Genomic DNA, 18,295 nt, shown 5'->3' with positions numbered 1-18,295 from the left:
TGCTCTAAACCATTATGGATTGGCTTAATAGTTCAATTCAGAGGGTAGAATTATTTCTGAGTTCTTAGGGATACTTCATTGCTGTCTTTTGGACTACCTAGAGCAACTAACTCATGGGATGGTTGAGGGTGTATTACATGAGATAACATATCATGTAAAATATAGAACTGTTGATCTAAGCAATACAGTGTGATGGTTAAAAGCCAAGGCTTTAGAGCCAGACCTTCTCAATTCACATCTGGGATTCACAACTTAATAGCTGTGTCACCTTAAGCAAATTACTTAATCACACTATATTCAGTTTTCTTGCTAAAAATACAAAAAATATTACCATTGATGTGGGCATTTAATGAGTTAAAGCATGTGTAGAAGTAAAAATGGTAAGTAAACGTTACCTACTATTTTGATCATTATTTTTAGCCTCAGTGACCTCATTGAGAATTTGCTATGTGCCAGACACCAAATATGTATTACCTCAGTTAATCCTTAAAACAATTCTGTGGGCTATTACTGTTATCCCTACCTCATGGATATTCAGATTCAGAAAGTTTTAGTAATAACTTAAAATCATATAGATAGTAGATAGTAGAGCCTGGATTTAAATGCCGGTAGGTCTGAAATATTCTCTCATAGTGATACTTTTTAAACATAATTTGAAATATCTGCATTCTTATTGACATTTTTAAATATCTGACTTTTAGCCTTTTTAGCTATGCCCAAAACCTGAGAACTAACTTTAAGTTCACGTGAGTGTTTAAACATCCATCTACTGGTTTGATGGTCTATAGTTTCTAAAGACTCTTAAAGTTCTTAAATTACACTGTGATTCAGTTCACCCACCTCTCTATTTCCTCTACTAGGATCTTAGCAAAATCAATCAGTCAGTTAAATAATTAAATACCAATTAAAAGCTATAGGTTGGCAAATGATGACCAAAACAGACAATTTGCATGCCGTGGTGTGGGCACAGTAAGGTTACATAATCTTTCCTTGAAAGATCACAATGCAACTATTTCAGTATTCATTTTAAACAGTGAGCTGGAGTTATACATGCTCTAACCTAACAGTGATTCTCTATCCAGTGTGGAAGTGTCCTGACACCACTAGCAGCAGAGACTTATCTATTATAAAGTGACTGGTTGACTGAGTGCCCTGTGATTGGCCAATATCCTCCTCATCACAGTGATGGACTTGAAATTTGAACCCTTTTCAGACACCCCCAGCGACAAAACAAGGAAAACTGAAAAGCAATCCATTTACAGATGTCAGCACAGCTGCTGTGTTTTTGGATATGATTTGCTGTGCCACATTTGACAGGTTATTTTTTATATCTTTGAGATTTACCTTGCTTTCATTGGAATATACTATAAACTGTTGTGTTACCTTTTACCAAGTGAATAAATTGTGATATTTGGTAAAATTGTCTTTCATAGCCAAGAGATTCCAGTGTACAGAGAGCTAGCACGGCTGTCATTTGGCAGGGTGGTGGCAATTTGTGCATGACACGTATTGAGGAAAAACATTAGCATGTGGCTTATGATAGCATGGGTTTACACAGGGTTCATCTTGATGTTTGAAGGTCATATTTTTCTCTTCAACAGGTTAATTATGTATGGTTTTGTGAAGGCTATGATACATGCTGGCCAGTTGAAAAACGGAGACTTTCATTTCACTGACTGTTTATTTTTTGGTTCACTGATGTCTGCTACAGATCCAGGTAATTGCTCAAATAATACATTTTCTTCTTTTAAGAATCAAACATTTAAATTGAATGATTCTCCCCAAGACCATCACCTGAGTCTGCATAATAATAATTTCTATTTTTCTTCACCTGCAGTTGACATATCTGTTAGTAATTACAAAAGAAAAGAAAAGGGGAATATTTTGATAGTGCTAAAGAAATTGGTTAGAAAGTAATTTCAGTAGTGGGAGAGATCTCTAAAGTCATTACAGTTTATTTCTCTGGAATAAGCTTGTCCAACCAGCAGTCCATGGGCTGCATGCAGCCCAAGATGGCTTTGAATGCTGGCCAACACAAATTCATAAACTTTCTTAAAACATAATGAGATTTATTCACAGACCTTTTTATTTGCTCATCAGGTATCGTTAGTGTATTTTATGTGTGGCCCAAGAAAATTATTCTTCTTCCAATGTGGTGCAGGGAACCCAAAAGATTGGACACCCCTGCTCTAGAACATGTAGCCATTTTGAGTTATCATCCTGAATTTCTCTCCAGTCAATATATCTTCTCTTTTTTTGAAAATGATGTATTAAATTAAATGGTTTAAAGATATTTTTAAAAAATGTTTACTATGGTACTTTTCAAGCATATCAAACGTAGGAGAATAGTAAAAAGAATTGGCATATGCCCTTCAGCAATTATCAAATATGGGCAATCATCTTATTTATACCCCTTCCACACGCACTCTCTCATCATGACTGGATTATGTTAAAGCAAATTCTAGCAATCATATTATTTTCTTTGTAAATGTTTTGAAAAATGAGCATTGCCATTGTAAGACCTGAAAATATTAACAATCATTCTTTAATATTGTCCAAAATCTACTCATTGTTTTAATATTCCTAATTGTCTTATTGTCATTATTCGTTTGTATAGCAGTTTGTACAAATCAAGATCCAAACAAGGGCAGCATATTACAATGGATTGATATGATTATTGGGCCTCTTTTTATCTAGAAGTTTCCGTTTTATGTTTTAATTTTCTTGTCATTTATTTGTTTAAAAAAAAAAAGGTAATTTGTCTTGTTGTCGAATCGAATATAGCTCCTTAAAATATTCCTCAGTGCCCTGTATTTCTTATAAACTGATGGTTAGAGTCAGAGGTTTAATCAGATTCAGGTTCAACTTTTTTGGTATGATTATTTTAAAGGTGGTGCTGGGACCCTTCTATTTCATCACCTCCGGAGGCAAGTAGTGATTGGTGACTCAGCTGTCAGCCTGATCCATCATATTATTGGATTGCTACCAGAACACAACCTGTAGTTGAACAAGATGCTTTTATTACTCGTTGCAATGAAAGTGAATACCATGGGGAATCATGTTATGTCTCAGTGTGTATTAGAAAGGACTTATTATAGGACTTCGGTTTATGTTTGGTTATTTTAGCGAGGGTTTAAGGCATCAGGGCTTTGGTCTGGATTCGATGCTGTTAGGAAGTGGGAATAACTCCAAGACTGGGCATCTTAGTTAAGTCTTATTTAGAAGGAGGAAGGACTCAGTTGAGCCTAAAGCTACAATTGGTAAAGAAGCAGTGGTCACTCATAATAGCCAGGATAGGGGGATGTTTGTTTAGTTTTGTGGTTTGGACAATGTTCATCAACAATTACATAATAGTACTGTTTTTGTCTGGATACATGATGGTCACAGAATAGCCTTGCCTGATGTCATTCTGTTAAGTTGTTTTTGTTCAACAGAAGAATGCCAAGGCCTAGCTAAGGGTATCAGGCCAGCTCTCGAATGTGAGTCTACCTTTCTCTTTCTTAGGAACATATAAGAATCTTTCTCAGCTGGGAGCGGTGGCTCACGCCTATAAACCCAACCCTATGGGAGGCCAAGTTGGGAGGATCACTTAAGCCAGGGAGGTCAAGACCAGCCTGGAAAACATGGGGAAACCCTGTCTCTCAACAAAAAATTAAAAAATTTTAAAAATAGCCTGGTGTAATGGCGCACATCAGTAGTTCCAGCTATAGCTACTTGGGAGGCTGAGGTGGAAGGATCACTTCTCAGGCCAGCAGGATTGGCACCATATAGTGACTTGTTATAAATGTAAAATCTCAGGCTCAGCCACAGACCTAGTATCAGATGCTAGAATTTAACAATATCCTCAAGAGATTCAAATACACATTAAAGTTTGTGAAGCTTTACATTTTAGAGTTGCCCATTTTATCCAGTGGCTTTAGTACCCATTGATGGTTTTTGCTTAAGCCAGTATTTATTAGGGGTTACAAACTAGTGGTATGCTAATCTAATCCTACCTTTTGCATTTATTAGCTGGTGGTACTCTCCTTAATGAAGTAGTTTTCCAGTTCGATTATTTCAGTACCCAATGGTATAATTTAAGCAACAAAAGCTGGGCAAATGATCCATTTTTTCTCTTTATTTACTAATTTTCAAAATAATGTGTTGTGTAGCATCCTGCATATGTGACCAATGAGATGACCTTTTGAAAACATATCATTATGAGCACATGGATTTTTACATAGATGATATGTTTCAATCTACTGTTGTCATTATATTTTTTTCATGATCAAAAGGTGCCATTTTTGACAAGTGTGAGCCTCTTCAACTTTCTGCTGCATCCTTTTATTAGAATGACAACAGTTTTCGATAGGTTTCTTGCTTTTGAGTAAGACTAGATGTTTCAACCTTATCTTGTGTATTTCCTGCACCCTACCTAGGAATTACCTTTCTTTCCAAAAGGCCTTGGCTTTTTCTAAGAGGGAAATTTAGTTAGAGACCATAATCTGGGCACTAAGGGATTGCATTGCTGCTGGATTGGTAATTGTTTTTAGACCTCTTTTTAAAAGGAGAAATTATATCACAAATTCATAATATTTTCAGTTAAAATTTAGTATTATATGAACTTAACTGCCTTGAATTTTTATTTTCGTTTTTATTTTCTTCTGCCTACTCTTTCTTCCCACACATTAATATAATTTCCTACTTGCTTAAAACATATATTCTCAAAAGTATAATATATATTGTTACTAAAAATACCATAACTAAAAAACTGCTTAAGATTTTATTGTGGTTATTTTTAACCTTTGGATATATCCCACTAGTGATGTACAGTTAAAAATTATTCCCTTTTTAAAATCACTTGAAATAATTTCTCTGTGTGGTTGAGCCACAAGTCAATATATAATAATGTTCCTTTGTTTTATTTTGTTTTTAATTTTTAAAATTAGATTATATATAGGATTCTAAAAAGAAAATCACAGAACAAAATAAGAGAAATCTAGCTTCCCTCCCTGTCTCCTTTACCCTAAATTTCCAGTGATTTTGGTTGGTTTTCGGTTTACCCTTCTATTTTTAAATTTAAGCAAATACACAAACATGCACACATTCCACTATATGCTGCTATGCACATGGTTCTTCACCTTACTTTTATTTAATTAACAGTATTTTGGAGGTCTCCTTATAACAACATATAAGAATCTTTCTCAGCTGGGAACAGTGACCCACATCTATAATCCCAACCCTATGGGAGGCTAAGGTGAGAGGATCACTTGAGCCCAGAAGTTCAAGACCAGCCTGGAAACATAGGGAAACCCTGTCTCTCCAAAAATAAAAAATAAAAAAATAGCCTACCGTGGTGGTGCACACCAGTAGTTCCAGCTATAGCTACTTGGGCGGCTGAGGTGGGAGGATCACTTGAGCCCAGAAGGTTGAGGCTGCAGTGAACTGTGATCATGTCACTACACTCCAGCCTGAGTGACAGAGCAAGACCCTGTCTCAAAATAAATAATAATAATCATCTTTCTAATTATCTTTAGTAGTCGAAGAGTACCCCATATTTTATTCAATCAGTCTTCTATTGATAGAAATTTGGGTTCTTTCTTCTGCAATTATGTATGGTGTTGAAATTAATAGCTTTTCACATTTTGACAGTGTTTCTTTGGGAGACATTTCTGCAAAGAGATAATGGTAAATGTATTTGTAATTTTCCTAGATGCCAAACTCCCCTCCATAAAATTTGTATCAGTTTGCATTCATACCAGCAACGTATGACAATACCTGTTCTTCACAGTCTTGTCAATGCAGTAGACAATAAAAACTTGGGGGGTTTATCCATATGAAAGGTGAGGATTTATATATCCCTGTAGCATGACTTAGTATTTCTTTTATTATGAGTAAGATTGTATGTTTGTATTTTTGTATTTTATTATGAGTAAGATTCATGTAATTTATAATAAAAATTATATATTTATTTTTTTCTATTTATAAGATACCCTTTTCCAGTAGAGTCATTAGACTTTTACATTTCAATGTTTAGATGCCCTTAATATGTTAGGAATATTAATCTTTTCTCTGTCATATAAGTTACAAACAGTTTTCCTGGTTTGTCATGTTTTATTTTGCTTATGGTATGAGAGGTTGATTGAAAGAACATGAAATGAAACTGAGTCTTAGGTTTGGAACCCATGGTGTAGATTGAAGATCAGAGCCCCAGAGTGGTATACAGGGATAGACTACTCTATCCCCAGGGTTAGGAATGGCCTGGTCACTATGTCATTGCTAGAAGATTTCACCCTCACACAGCCCAAGGGAAATGCAGAAGTCTCTTGGCAGCCACTGGAAGCATGGACTCAAGACTGTATATTTTCAGCCTGTCTAGCTAGTTAAGGTTGTTCTCTTCTGCCATACGTAGATATTCTGGCTTTCGGGGTCAGGCCTCACTTTACATCACCTTTGCACAAATCTTCAAGTTCAGAAGCACTGCAACCAGCATTCCCTGGTCCCAACACTGAAGGCTGAGTTTGTTGCCTTCTACTGAGTGACTCAGCTAGCTCTAAACACAATTGAGTTGTAGTGAAGTGCTGCTCCTTCCGTGGCAGGTGATGCCCCTGAAATTATGTTTAGATAACACAGGAAAACCAATTAAAATGGAAAAAAAATCCAGACTGGGCACAATGGCTCATGCCTGTAATTCCAACACTCTGGAAGGCCGAGGCAGGAGGATTGCTTGAGGCCAAGAGTTCTAGATCAGCCTGAACAACATAGTAAAACCCCATCTCAAAAGAAAGAGAGAGAGAGAGAAGAAAGAAAGAGAGAGAGAGAGAGAGAAAGGAAAAGAAAGAAAGAAGAAAGGAGGGAGGGAGGGAAGGAGGAAGGAAGGAAGGAGGCAAAGAGGGAAAAAAGAGAGGAAGGGAGAGAGGGAGGAGGGAAGGAAGAGAGGGAGGGAGGGATCCAACTTGGTAAGATGGTTACTTATCTGCATTGTATCAAACACTTGAGTGGACTGAAGTTTTTGAAATACAATATTGGCTCATAACCATAAAGAGCATCCTGGGGCCCAAGCCTACTTTCCAAGTTTGGCATGGACCAGCTGTGCAACTTTGGGCAGCCACTTAGCCTCTCTAGATTTTATACATTATTGGAAGTAGAAGATAGTATTTCCCATCGCTTCCAACTTCTTTTTTTTTTTAACAGACAAAACTGACTCTTCATCTGTAAAATAAAAAGTTTTAACTAAAGATCTAATATCCTTCCAGATCTAACATTCCATGATTTTTATTCCTGTGAGACTGGTTTTTATTTTAAAACAATCTTTTATTTTAGGGAAAATAAAAGTCAACCCAAAGCCTGCTAACTATATTCTGAGGTTACAACCTCAAATCAACAAATGCTAAAGATATCTCATAAGGTAGAAACCCACACATGAATAGGAACCCTTAAATTCTCTTCTTTTACTGGGAACTAATTGTTATATTAAAACATGCCGAACCCACTCTCTGCTAAATTGGTGCAATTTAAGATCTTCAACAACCTTAAAACACCTAGTTAATCTTACCCCACAATTATTCATTTATTGCCTAAATTATTGTGACTCACTAATTTACAAGAGGAAACCTATGCTCTCCAGGTCTGACATTTCTTGGCCATTTAAAAATTAATTCTTTCCCATTTAACCTTAGCTAAATATTAGCTAGGTGTTATTATTTCCTTCATATTCATCTTTTATGGATACACATTTAGTCTTAAATCTAATTCTTCTGCACGTTTCAGATTCTCAGACAATTTTCGATTTAGCTCCATTTGGGATTATTTGACTATAATTTGATTCATTTTATCTCCTCCTTTCCTTACTGATGAAGATCTTGCTGATGATGGAAAGGTCATCATCAGCACTTAACAAGTGGATAGTGAAAGGCAGAACAACCAAAGAGACAGTGTATGGAAAATGGCAGGACAGGGAAAGAAAGAAATACACAAAGGGCTCAATGAATGAGTCAGCTCTTTTTCTGGTGTGTGCAAAAAACAGAGACCAGGAGGATGGGGAATGGGAGAGGAAAGATAAACAAAACTCAAGAGAACAAAAGCCCAAACAACTGGAAATAGATGATTTGTTTAACAGTTCTCATTTTGCAATTAGCCAAAGCTTGTCAAGGAGCTGTCCAGCCTCATACTATCCTCTTGTCTTTTTCATTGCTGTCTTGGGGTCTCGTTTGGTAAATTTGACTATCCAAGATAACAATTTTGATTAACAAGTCGGAAATGTCCTTTCATATAGGGTAGGTGAGATAAAGAGGGGAGTCCTTAAGGTGTCTAAAGATATGTGGAGATACAAGCATACCCACGCGCTTTGAACATACCAGTTTTGTGGCTGCTTTGGTGTATTTTCACTTGTGGCTCCCTCCCCACCTTCTTCAGGTCTATGCTCAACCGTCACCTCAGTGAGAGCCTTTCTTGCTCACCCTATCAAATACTGCACCCCCTTGCCCAGACACCCCTAATCACAGAGCTTTCTATCCCCTGTCCATGCCTTACTTTCCTCCACATCACTAATTACTAATCACTATTGATCAATTTATTTAGTTCTTTATTTACCTATTTATTTACTTCTTTGTCTCCTGTGTGGGAGATTTTTTTTCTATTTTTCTGGATTTTTTCCTCTTTTCAGTCTTACAGTTCTGATATCTAGAATAGCGAGTTTTTAATAAATACCTGTTAAATCAGTGAATTAATGCAACTTGAGGAAGAAACTGCTAGGGCAAAGTGTGGAGTGTGGAAGGGCATCTCTTTTCAATTATGAAATATGAAGAAGTTGAGTATCCCAGGTCACCCTCGGGGATGAGGTGTCTCATGGCCCCTGGAAGGGCAGTCTCCCAAGATGAGGATGGACTTCCAGCACATAGCTGCATTTCTAGCACATAGCTGGACTTCTAGTACATAGCTGAGTGGCAATATCAGTTTTTGTCCACCAAAGAAGATATATTTAACTAAAACAAAGATATGTGCCTTTCCTCTTGTCCAACCATGTAGCAAATATTTCTTTCTTCTGTTTATCTGGTGGTCAGTGGCTGAACATTTTCCAGAGCATGCCAAGCTATGGTTTGTAGACTTGCAAGAAGCAGTTATAATCATGTGTTTTTTCTAAGTTGGAAGATGTTCAAAATAGTAGCTTCTTTTAGGAAAAGGAAGAACTCAGCACATTGCATCAAGTATTAAATAATCACCCAGAAGATGCCAGAAACTCATCCTAGTATTTACGGAACTGACATTTCCTCCAAGGTCTTCAGGAAGCCACTCATTCAAGTACATGTGTTCTGTGCATTTTCTCGCTTCATCAATTTCCCTGTTTCCTATTTGGATTAGAGTGTCTTCATTTTACACGATGCAGCTGCATTGAGACTCAAATACAGCTGCACTATTTTGAACTTCAGAAGTATTAATCCAGTATTCAAAACTAGAAAATAATTATTAATTCAGAGACTTGTCCAATTTTCCTCCTAGAGAATTAATCCAGGGTGTCTTGATTTAGGTAACATTAGAGAGGGCACATTCTAGAGTTGCTGTATCCAACATGATACTTGCGAGATACATGTTGCTACTGAACCCTAGAAATGTGACTAGTCCAAATTGATATGGGCTGCAAGTATAAATACACCCTAGATTTCCAAGACATCTCATTAATAGTTTTATTAATGAGATCTCATTAATAGTTTTATTAATAGTTTTATTAATAGTTAATAGTTTTATTAATGAGATCTCATTAATAATTTTATACAGTATTAATTACATGTTGAAATAATATTCACTTAATATTGAGTTAAATAAAATATCCTATAAAATTAATTTTACTTGTTTTCTTTTTACTTTTTTAAGAAGACTACTAGAATATTTAAAATTACATATGTGGCTTGAGTTATATTTTTATTGGGCAGCACTGCTATAAAGATATATGGAAATGAAACTGTTGGAAACCAAAACCATGACCCTTAATAGAAATACTGTAATAATTTAAAATTGAGTATAAAGTACAAATACAATATTAAGTACAGATACAATGCACTGCATAGATTATGCCATTTGGTAAAATATAGGCAATTTATTTTTATGAGATTGAATTAATATGTCTGAGATTTTCTTTCTAAAATCTCTCCTTCCAGTCTCATTTTTCTGCTTTGATGCATGATAACCTATAAACTACTTTACACCCAAGCTTCAGAAATAAAAGAGAGTAAATATCTGTATGATTCAAATATCGTATATGTGCCATTTAAACCACGAATACTGTAGCCTCTGACTTGGAGACAGTGGATTAAATAAACTCCTGCCCAAATGTCTCAATTGTATTCTTTTTGTAAGAATATAAATAAGTTCTTAAAGCCTGACAATCTCAGCATTGTTTTTGAAACGCCCATTACTGTTTTCTCTTATGTAACATGTCACAGGTTCAAGAAACTTGGTATTTATATTATGTTAGCATGGTTTCAAAGTATGTTGACACATTTAATGTTCCTAAATTGGGTAGACTCAATATGGAAAGTAAATACTTATCTAAAATGAGTAAATGGAGACAACCTGCATAGCCAGCTGGAAAATACAGTCCATAATTTTTTTCATCAAGTTTAGATTTTAAAAATCTATTTGATGTAAATTATTAGTTCAGTTCTCTCATCAAACAAGGCAAAATACACAAGTGCTTAATAGGATCTATTACTTTATCTGTATCATCATCAACACTAGATAATATTTAATGACTAGATCATCACAGATGCTTCACAATATAAAAGGCCCATTGAGTTCTGCACAGTACATAATAAATACTTATCAAATAAATAGAGCAGTCGTTGAATATTAAGAACACTGTTCATGGTGTGGGACAGTCATGTTGAAATCTTCATTTTATCTGATTCACTTGGCCTCAGTTACTCCAAATATAAAATGGGACTATAAGGTTTATTTTAAAGGTTCTTGGTAAGGATTAAATAGTATGTCTTATTTTTATTGTTATGTTGTCATCATTATTTTTATGCTGCACTAAGATGGGGCTGCTATTTTTCCATCAGTATAATACAGTGAGATATGTACATTTTTGCTTGTTTTCATGATAATAATGAATTTCCATGATTCTTCCTACCTGGTTAGTTCTCCCGTGACCCACTATATTCATTTGTGAGTTGCTTGGTTAAAGTTGGGAGTGTAACATATGTAATGTGGTAATTTTGCTTTGAATAAAACACAAATATACTTTGACATCTATTCTTATAGATGAGAGGTCGTAATTTTTAAAAGCAAATCTCAGACATTGTCATTTTACTCCTATGTACTTTGGTACGCATCTCTAAGATTAAGGACATGGTTCTTACATGTCGTGAAGGCACTGTCCAACCTGAAAATTGTTCCATAATCCATTGATATCATCTAATTATCAATCTACACTGAAATTTTCCTGATTTTTGCCCTTTGCCTTTGACAACCCAAACAGGTTTCACAAGTGATATTTAGTTGTCTCTTCTCTGCATTCTCCTTTAATCTACAGCAGTGCTCCTTCCTACGTTTTTTAAAAATGCTATTATTGAGAAAATTGGGTCAGTTCTACAAGATGTACCACATTCTGGATTTGTCACTTCCCATAGTATCATTTAATTGTTCCTATATCCTCATATTTCTGTAAGTGAAAGTTAGCTTCAGAGAGTCCTGATTACTTAGATTCAAATTCCTCAGTTATGGCAAGAATGTTCAATAGGTGATGCTTGATCGATCACGTTGCATCATATTAGAAGTCACACAATGACTTTTAGTTTAAGCTACTATTTATATCATTTAAATGGAATGTACAGATCTTATCTAGACCCTTGGTCAAATAATGCACCCATAAATAAACTACCATTTTAAACATATAATTTTAAACATAACCACAATTCCATCATCACACCTAAAACATTAATAGTAAATTTCATGGTAGGCAAAATAATGGCCCTCCAAAGATGCCCATACCTTAATCTTCAGAACCTGTGAATCTATTACCTTAAATAACAAAAAGGGATTTACAAGACTGAGTAAATTAAGGACCTTGAAATGTGGAGATTACCCTGGATTATCTGAATGCGCCCAGTTTAATCACATGGGTCTCTAAAAGTTGTAGAACTTTTCCTGGAAGCAATCAGAGGAAGATGTGACTATCAAAGAAAAGGGCAGAAAGATATAATGTTGCTGACTTTGAAGATGGAGGAAGGGGTGGCCTCTGGAAGAAATTTGGGTGGCCTCTGGAAGTTGGAAAGGGCAAAGAAACTGATTATCCTCTTGTGCCTACAGAAAGAAATGCAGCTCTGCTACCATAATTTGATATAACTGAGACATGTGTTGAATTTCTAATATACAGAAATATAAGATAATAAATTTGCATTATTTTAAGCCACTAAGTTTGTGATAATTTGTTACAACAAAAATGACAAACTAATATAATTTTAAATATTATAAAATATATAGTTGAGTTAAAATTTCTCAACTTATACAAATTTTTATAGCTGCTTTCATTGATCCAGACAATGTATGCACAATGCTTTTAGATATAAAATGAATGACTTAAAATAATAAAATTGTAGGATACTTTTGTGGAAAGAGCTACTTCTTTTAATTTACCACCCTTGTTTTATAAAAGAGAAACTAAGGTTTAGAGGTGAGTGACTTGGCCCTAGGACAGTCATTTCAAAACTTAACATTACAATCACTTTTTTTTTTCAGGTTTTTACTTTGGCTTTATTACTTTTTAAAGTAACAGCTTTGTTGAGATACAATCACTTCTAAAAAATTCATGAAGGTCAACAGTGGATTCTGGGCAAGTAGTGACCTTAACTTGGCTTTCTTGCCCTTTATTACTGTAATTTATCTGATTTTCCTAAGGCAAAGAGCTGTTGGTTCCTATATGCAACTGAGTGCTGGTGAAGTCTGGAGCTTTATGCAAACCCTACAGAAATAACAGATAGTGAGCTTTCTCTACCATGAGTAGCATGAGCCTCTAGATACCAGTTTCAAAGAAGTCTTTAGATGAAGACTGGAAAGCTATGAATCCTGAAAAGTGGTTTGGGTTGTGGAAATATGTGGACGTTGGTGGTAGGAAGGTGGTAGTAGTTGACATTAGCCTGCATGAGTGAATTTGATTCTTTGTTTACTGGGTAAGGTACCTGTCTCCTCCAGGTACCTGAAGGGTAGCCCACCTGCTTCTCCATCACTGGCCTATCTTCTGCCACTCACAGGACTGCTATCACAGAAGGTAGTCCAACAAACAGTCTTAAACTCCAAAAAGCTGACGAAGAAAGATAAAAACACATCAAGACTTTTCAGCAGCCTGAGACAGGAAGACTGGTCAGAATAAACAGAGCACACACCCAGGAAATAAATTCCTGAAATAGTCAGAATATACTTTGAACAACCTTATAAGAAATCTTATAAAAAGAACTCAGCAATGTTAGTTGCACATGGTCAGAAATTCTGTTCACTAATATATTCCCAACGCCTAGAATATAAGCTCTCTCAGAGGAGACTATCAGTAAATACTTGTCAGATAAATAAATCCATCAAAAGAATAATAATGCTAGTTAGGCAGAATATACCATGAAAGTGAGAGTGGTACAATATCATGAAACCCATTAACATAATCTATTACATCAATACATTATAAGAGAATAAAATATATAATATCAGTGAGGAAAAGACATTTAATAATATGCAGCAGCATTACTAATAAAAATTCTAAGTAAAAAGGAAAAAACTATTTAAATATAATTCAAAGTATTTACCAAAATCTAATACCAAACATTATTCTAAATGAAAACTTGAAATTGGATAATTCAAGAAGGTTTTATTTATAGAGGACTTGTTGCAAAGTGTATTTGTAGAAGAACTACAAAGAATAGTGCAGGCATCTGGAGCTTGGGAGTAGCCAAAGAGTTATCACTCTTAGGTTCAAAGCAATAAGAGGAGAGCGTGGTCATTAGAATTCAGTGGGAGAAAGCTTATGGAATATGCCACCTGGTGGAGAGCAATAACCTTCTGTTCAGGGACACTTTTAGTTCAAGGTAGCATTTCAGAGGGAAAATGTCAGGGAATAAGTACCTAAGTCTCCTTTCTGCCCCTCCTCTGATCTCTTCTGGGGCTTCTCATTGGCCAAATCCAATCAGAAGCTAGAGGGCATGGGAACCTATTGATGGAGTTCACGTGGTCAGTGTCCCAAAACAGAGAATGTGTAAAGGAAAAAATGGAAGATACTGGCATAGAAGTTCTAGCAAATTCAGTAAGAAAATGAAAGAAAATAAAACATCACATAAAAGTAGAAATTAGGAAATAAAGCTGCCATTTTTGTTGATGTTACTCTATTCTAAAAAACTATTAGAATTAAAAACAAAATTTTGTGAGGTGCCCGAGTATAAGATAAATATACAAAATCCAATAGCGTTTAAAAAATTTAGCAGCAAGTTTCTAGAAATAAAATTCAATATCTATAAAACTTACAACTATTTGATACTAATTTTAATAAAGAATAAAGGTATAATATTTTAAGGGATATAAAATGTAAAACAAGATATGAACAAATGAAAAGTCATAACATGCTCTAGAATGGGAAGATTTAATTATGGACATACTTTGTCTTTTTCTTCCTCCTAGATTTTTTTTCATGGAGTACTTTTTAAACAATGAAAAACTTTAGCAAACTATATAATCCCTATTACTTTTCATAAACCTTCCAGCGGTTTCTAAATTTTTCATTCTATTCAAATACATCATTCAAAAATGTTTTCAATGTCAGTTTATGTGTGACATTCTTTCCAAAGCCTTGTATATCTGAAAAATTTTCATTATACCCTCATATTCAATAGCAATTTGTTTAGACATAAAAGTATAGATTCAAAGTTATTTTCTTTTTTATTCTTTCAAATATTTATTTCTCTTCATTTTTATTTTAATCTGGTGGTACTCGTATTATCTATATGTTGCACCTCTATTTTTATCTCTCATGTCTCTTAACATTTTAAAATTGTATTTTTATCTCTTCAATCTTTCTTGCTTCCTGCTGGAGGAGTTCCTCAATCAGGTTTCCCATTATCTAAATTATTTCTTCAGTTGTATCCATTATCCTATTTATTCCATCTAATTTTTTTTCTAACTGCTATGTTTTTCATACCTGATATTTCCTTTTATTTAATTTTCTTCTGTCTCTTTAAGTGTATTTAGCATACTTATTGAAAATGTTTTATATATCTGTTCTGATACTTCTGTTTTTTGTTTGTTGATTTTCTCTAAGTTGTTATAACCCTCAGGTGTCTAGTTATTTTTCACTTTTGCTCATGTTCCTTTAGGAGTATCAACTATTGAATTGGCAATACATATTGGAGAAGGGCCTCAAAACTACAGTTATCATTTTCATTTGCTGTCATCCCACTAACCCAGTGTAGTGATGTTAAGCCTCAGAACACATTAACTGTGGAGACATTTTTTGCTTGTTACAGCTGGGGGAATACACTACGGGCATTGGACAGGTAGAGGGCAGGGATGCTGCTAAACTTTGAAAACACACTAGACAGCCCCCAACTGCAGGTAATTGTCTGGTCTAAAATATCAATAGTGCCAAGGTTGAGAAACCCTGCCTAGCCAACTTCTCAGGTTGGGGTTTAGGCCCTAAGGGAGAAACAACATTGATAATCCATTAGCCTAGGATTTGTAGGGAAAGAGAATGCCTAAGGCTGCTCAGTCTCTACCTGTTCTTATCAACTCCTTACCTCACAAAACCTTTTGCACTGATCCTGACATTTCCCCCATGAACACCTGCCCCAGTGTTTAGCCAGTTGTGCATGCTTTGTGTGGCAAGGAGCTAAGCAATGATTACTCCATGGAAATGCAAGTAAGCCAAATGTTTGTTTGTTTGTTTGTTTTCCTAATTTGCTTTTTTTTACTGCTGTGTGTAGCCGCCCATTGCCAGATTTCCTGCACTCTTCCCACCCCCCTCACCTCTTTCCCACATACATCAATCCAAAACAGTGCTCCTTCTCCCCAGGGATTTCTCATGGCTTTTGTTGTTGTTAGTTTCAATTCCACTTTTCTCTATATACTTTCTTCATCATTGACTTTGTGGAGGAAGGCAGTAGCCGATGCTATTATAGTTCACCATCTTGGTGATGAGAAGAAAGCTTTCATAAAAATTCTGCTTTCCTCAAAATTCATACAAAAATTTAAGGCAATTTCAATGAAAACTTACCACTTTAAACATTGAAACTGGATAAAATTATCTTAAAGCTTATAAAGTGGAATAAAACCATGAGGTAACCTACCTAATCAGATGTAAGAATATACTACAATGCCATTATAATCAAATCAGTGTGGTATTGGCCTAGGAAGCACAAGACCAGTAAAAAATAATAGATGATCCAGACACAGATTTCAGTGAAAAATTATAATCTAACAGAGGTGGTCTTTCAATTCAATGGGGAAATGATGGTTTATTTAACAAATGGTACTAGCACAATTCACTGGCTATCCATTTAGATTATAAAATTGAACACATATAACCATTTACAAAAATATATTTAGAAGAATTAAAATGTAAATAATGAAATTTTAAAAAACTACTGCAAGAAAATCTGTAAATCTGTATCTATAAATTAAGGATATAGAGACTCTTCTTAACAAAGAATGGAAAACCAGAATCCATAAATATAGATATATTTGAATATATAAAAAGAAAATACATTTAAGTGGAAAAGACACCATAAACAGTCAATAGATAGGCAACACACTGGGGAAAAATTATTAAAATACAGAGGACAGAATATTACTATTTTTAATACACAAAGAACACTTTAAAATGATAATCTGGAAATAAGTAACAGAAACACTGACAAAGACTATGAAGAGGCAGGCCGGGCGTGGTGGCTCACGCCTGTAATCCCAGCACTTAGGGAGGCTGAGGCGGGCCCATCACGAGGTCAGGAGATCCAGACCATCCTGGCTAACATGGTGAAACCCCGTCTCTACTAAAAATACAAAAAATTAGCCAGGCGTGGTGGTGCGCGCCTGTAGTCCCAGGTACTCGGGAGGCTGAGACATGAGAATGACATGAACCCCGGGGGCAGAGCTTGCAGTGAGCCGAGATTGTGCCACTGCACTCCAGCCTGGGCGACAGAGCGAGACTCTGCCTCAAAAAAAAAAAAAAAGAAAGACTCTGAAGAGGCAATTCATAGACACACAAATCCACTTCTGCCACAAATGTGAAAAGTTATTCAAACTTCCAAGAAGTCATGGAAATGTAAATTAAAGTAACAGCATATCATTTTACCCCTAGCAGTTTGGCAACAATTATAATACCAAGTAACAGTCATTGCTGGCAGGGATGCAGGAAAGAGTGGACTTTTACACATTTCTAGAGAACATTTAAATCATTAACAGACTTCTGGAAAGCAATTTGGCAAAGCTATTATACCTTAAAATATACAGCCCCTTTTGACCCAGCAATCTGACTCCTGGGAGGCTATCTCACACAAGTAAAACCACCAGTTCTTAAGGATATATGAACAAGAATGTGTACTGCAACATTTTTAAGATGATAGGTTGTAGGACATCTACACAATATTGTATATCTATTAAAAAAATAAATTAGTGCCCTTCCAGTTAACTTGAGAGTTTTCCAGCAGGCATTGTTGACTATTAAAGTAAAATGCAAAAATATATATATAAATATGATTCACATTTTTAAAAGCAGTGGTCACCCCTATAAATTTATGTGTAGATAACCCCCATGCGTATCTGTGTGTAACTTTTATATTGAAAAGTGGGACTTGTGAGGTATAGCCACAGAAACTGCTTTTTTTTCTTCCAGTCTCCCCTTGAAAGTATTGTGTGGGACTACTACTTTCTGACTTGCTGGATAAAAATATTTGATTTGTGAGTTGTAATCACAGACTCAACTCAGTAATGAACATATGCAGTCCCATGTAATAATGCAAAGCGAGAGTCAAACAGTAATCCACTGTGTCCCCAAACTCCATGTGTGTCATCTTAAGCTGTCTGATGGTCTAGGAGAAGTCTCTTTTCACAGGCTTGAGATGTGCAAACAACCTTCCCCATGTGGGAGTTGAGATTTAAAACTCACAAGTAGTAAAAGAACTCCCTTCACAGATCTTAACCTCTAGTCTAAGATCTTTCACATTCTTAAATGGCAGAGAGGTTCAATGGAGTCATGTAACTGGTTTTCAGACACGTGCTGGTTTTTTTTGTTATGTTTTGTTTGTTTGTTTGTTTGTTTGAGAAGGAGTCTCGCTCTGTCCCCAGGCTG

The 18,295-nt window shown here is 35.4% G+C and overlaps 1 protein-coding gene across 1 annotated transcript in view; it reads left to right on the top strand.

Moving 5' to 3' along the window:
- Positions 1 to 18,295, top strand: part of SLC9A9 (solute carrier family 9 member A9) — a 591,979-nt gene that overhangs the window by 152,942 nt on the left and 420,742 nt on the right. The window contains exon 5 of the mRNA XM_024245123.3: positions 1,602 to 1,717. Within this exon, the coding sequence (XP_024100891.1) occupies positions 1,602 to 1,717 (116 nt within the window). The remainder of the gene's footprint in view (positions 1 to 1,601; positions 1,718 to 18,295) is intronic.

This window comes from Pongo abelii, chromosome 2 (genome assembly GCF_028885655.2).
Source record: "Pongo abelii isolate AG06213 chromosome 2, NHGRI_mPonAbe1-v2.0_pri, whole genome shotgun sequence".
In the NCBI taxonomy this organism is placed as follows: domain Eukaryota; kingdom Metazoa; phylum Chordata; class Mammalia; order Primates; family Hominidae; genus Pongo; species Pongo abelii.
Note: the sequence above shows the minus strand (reverse complement) of the source record. Positions and strands in the feature narration are given on the sequence as shown.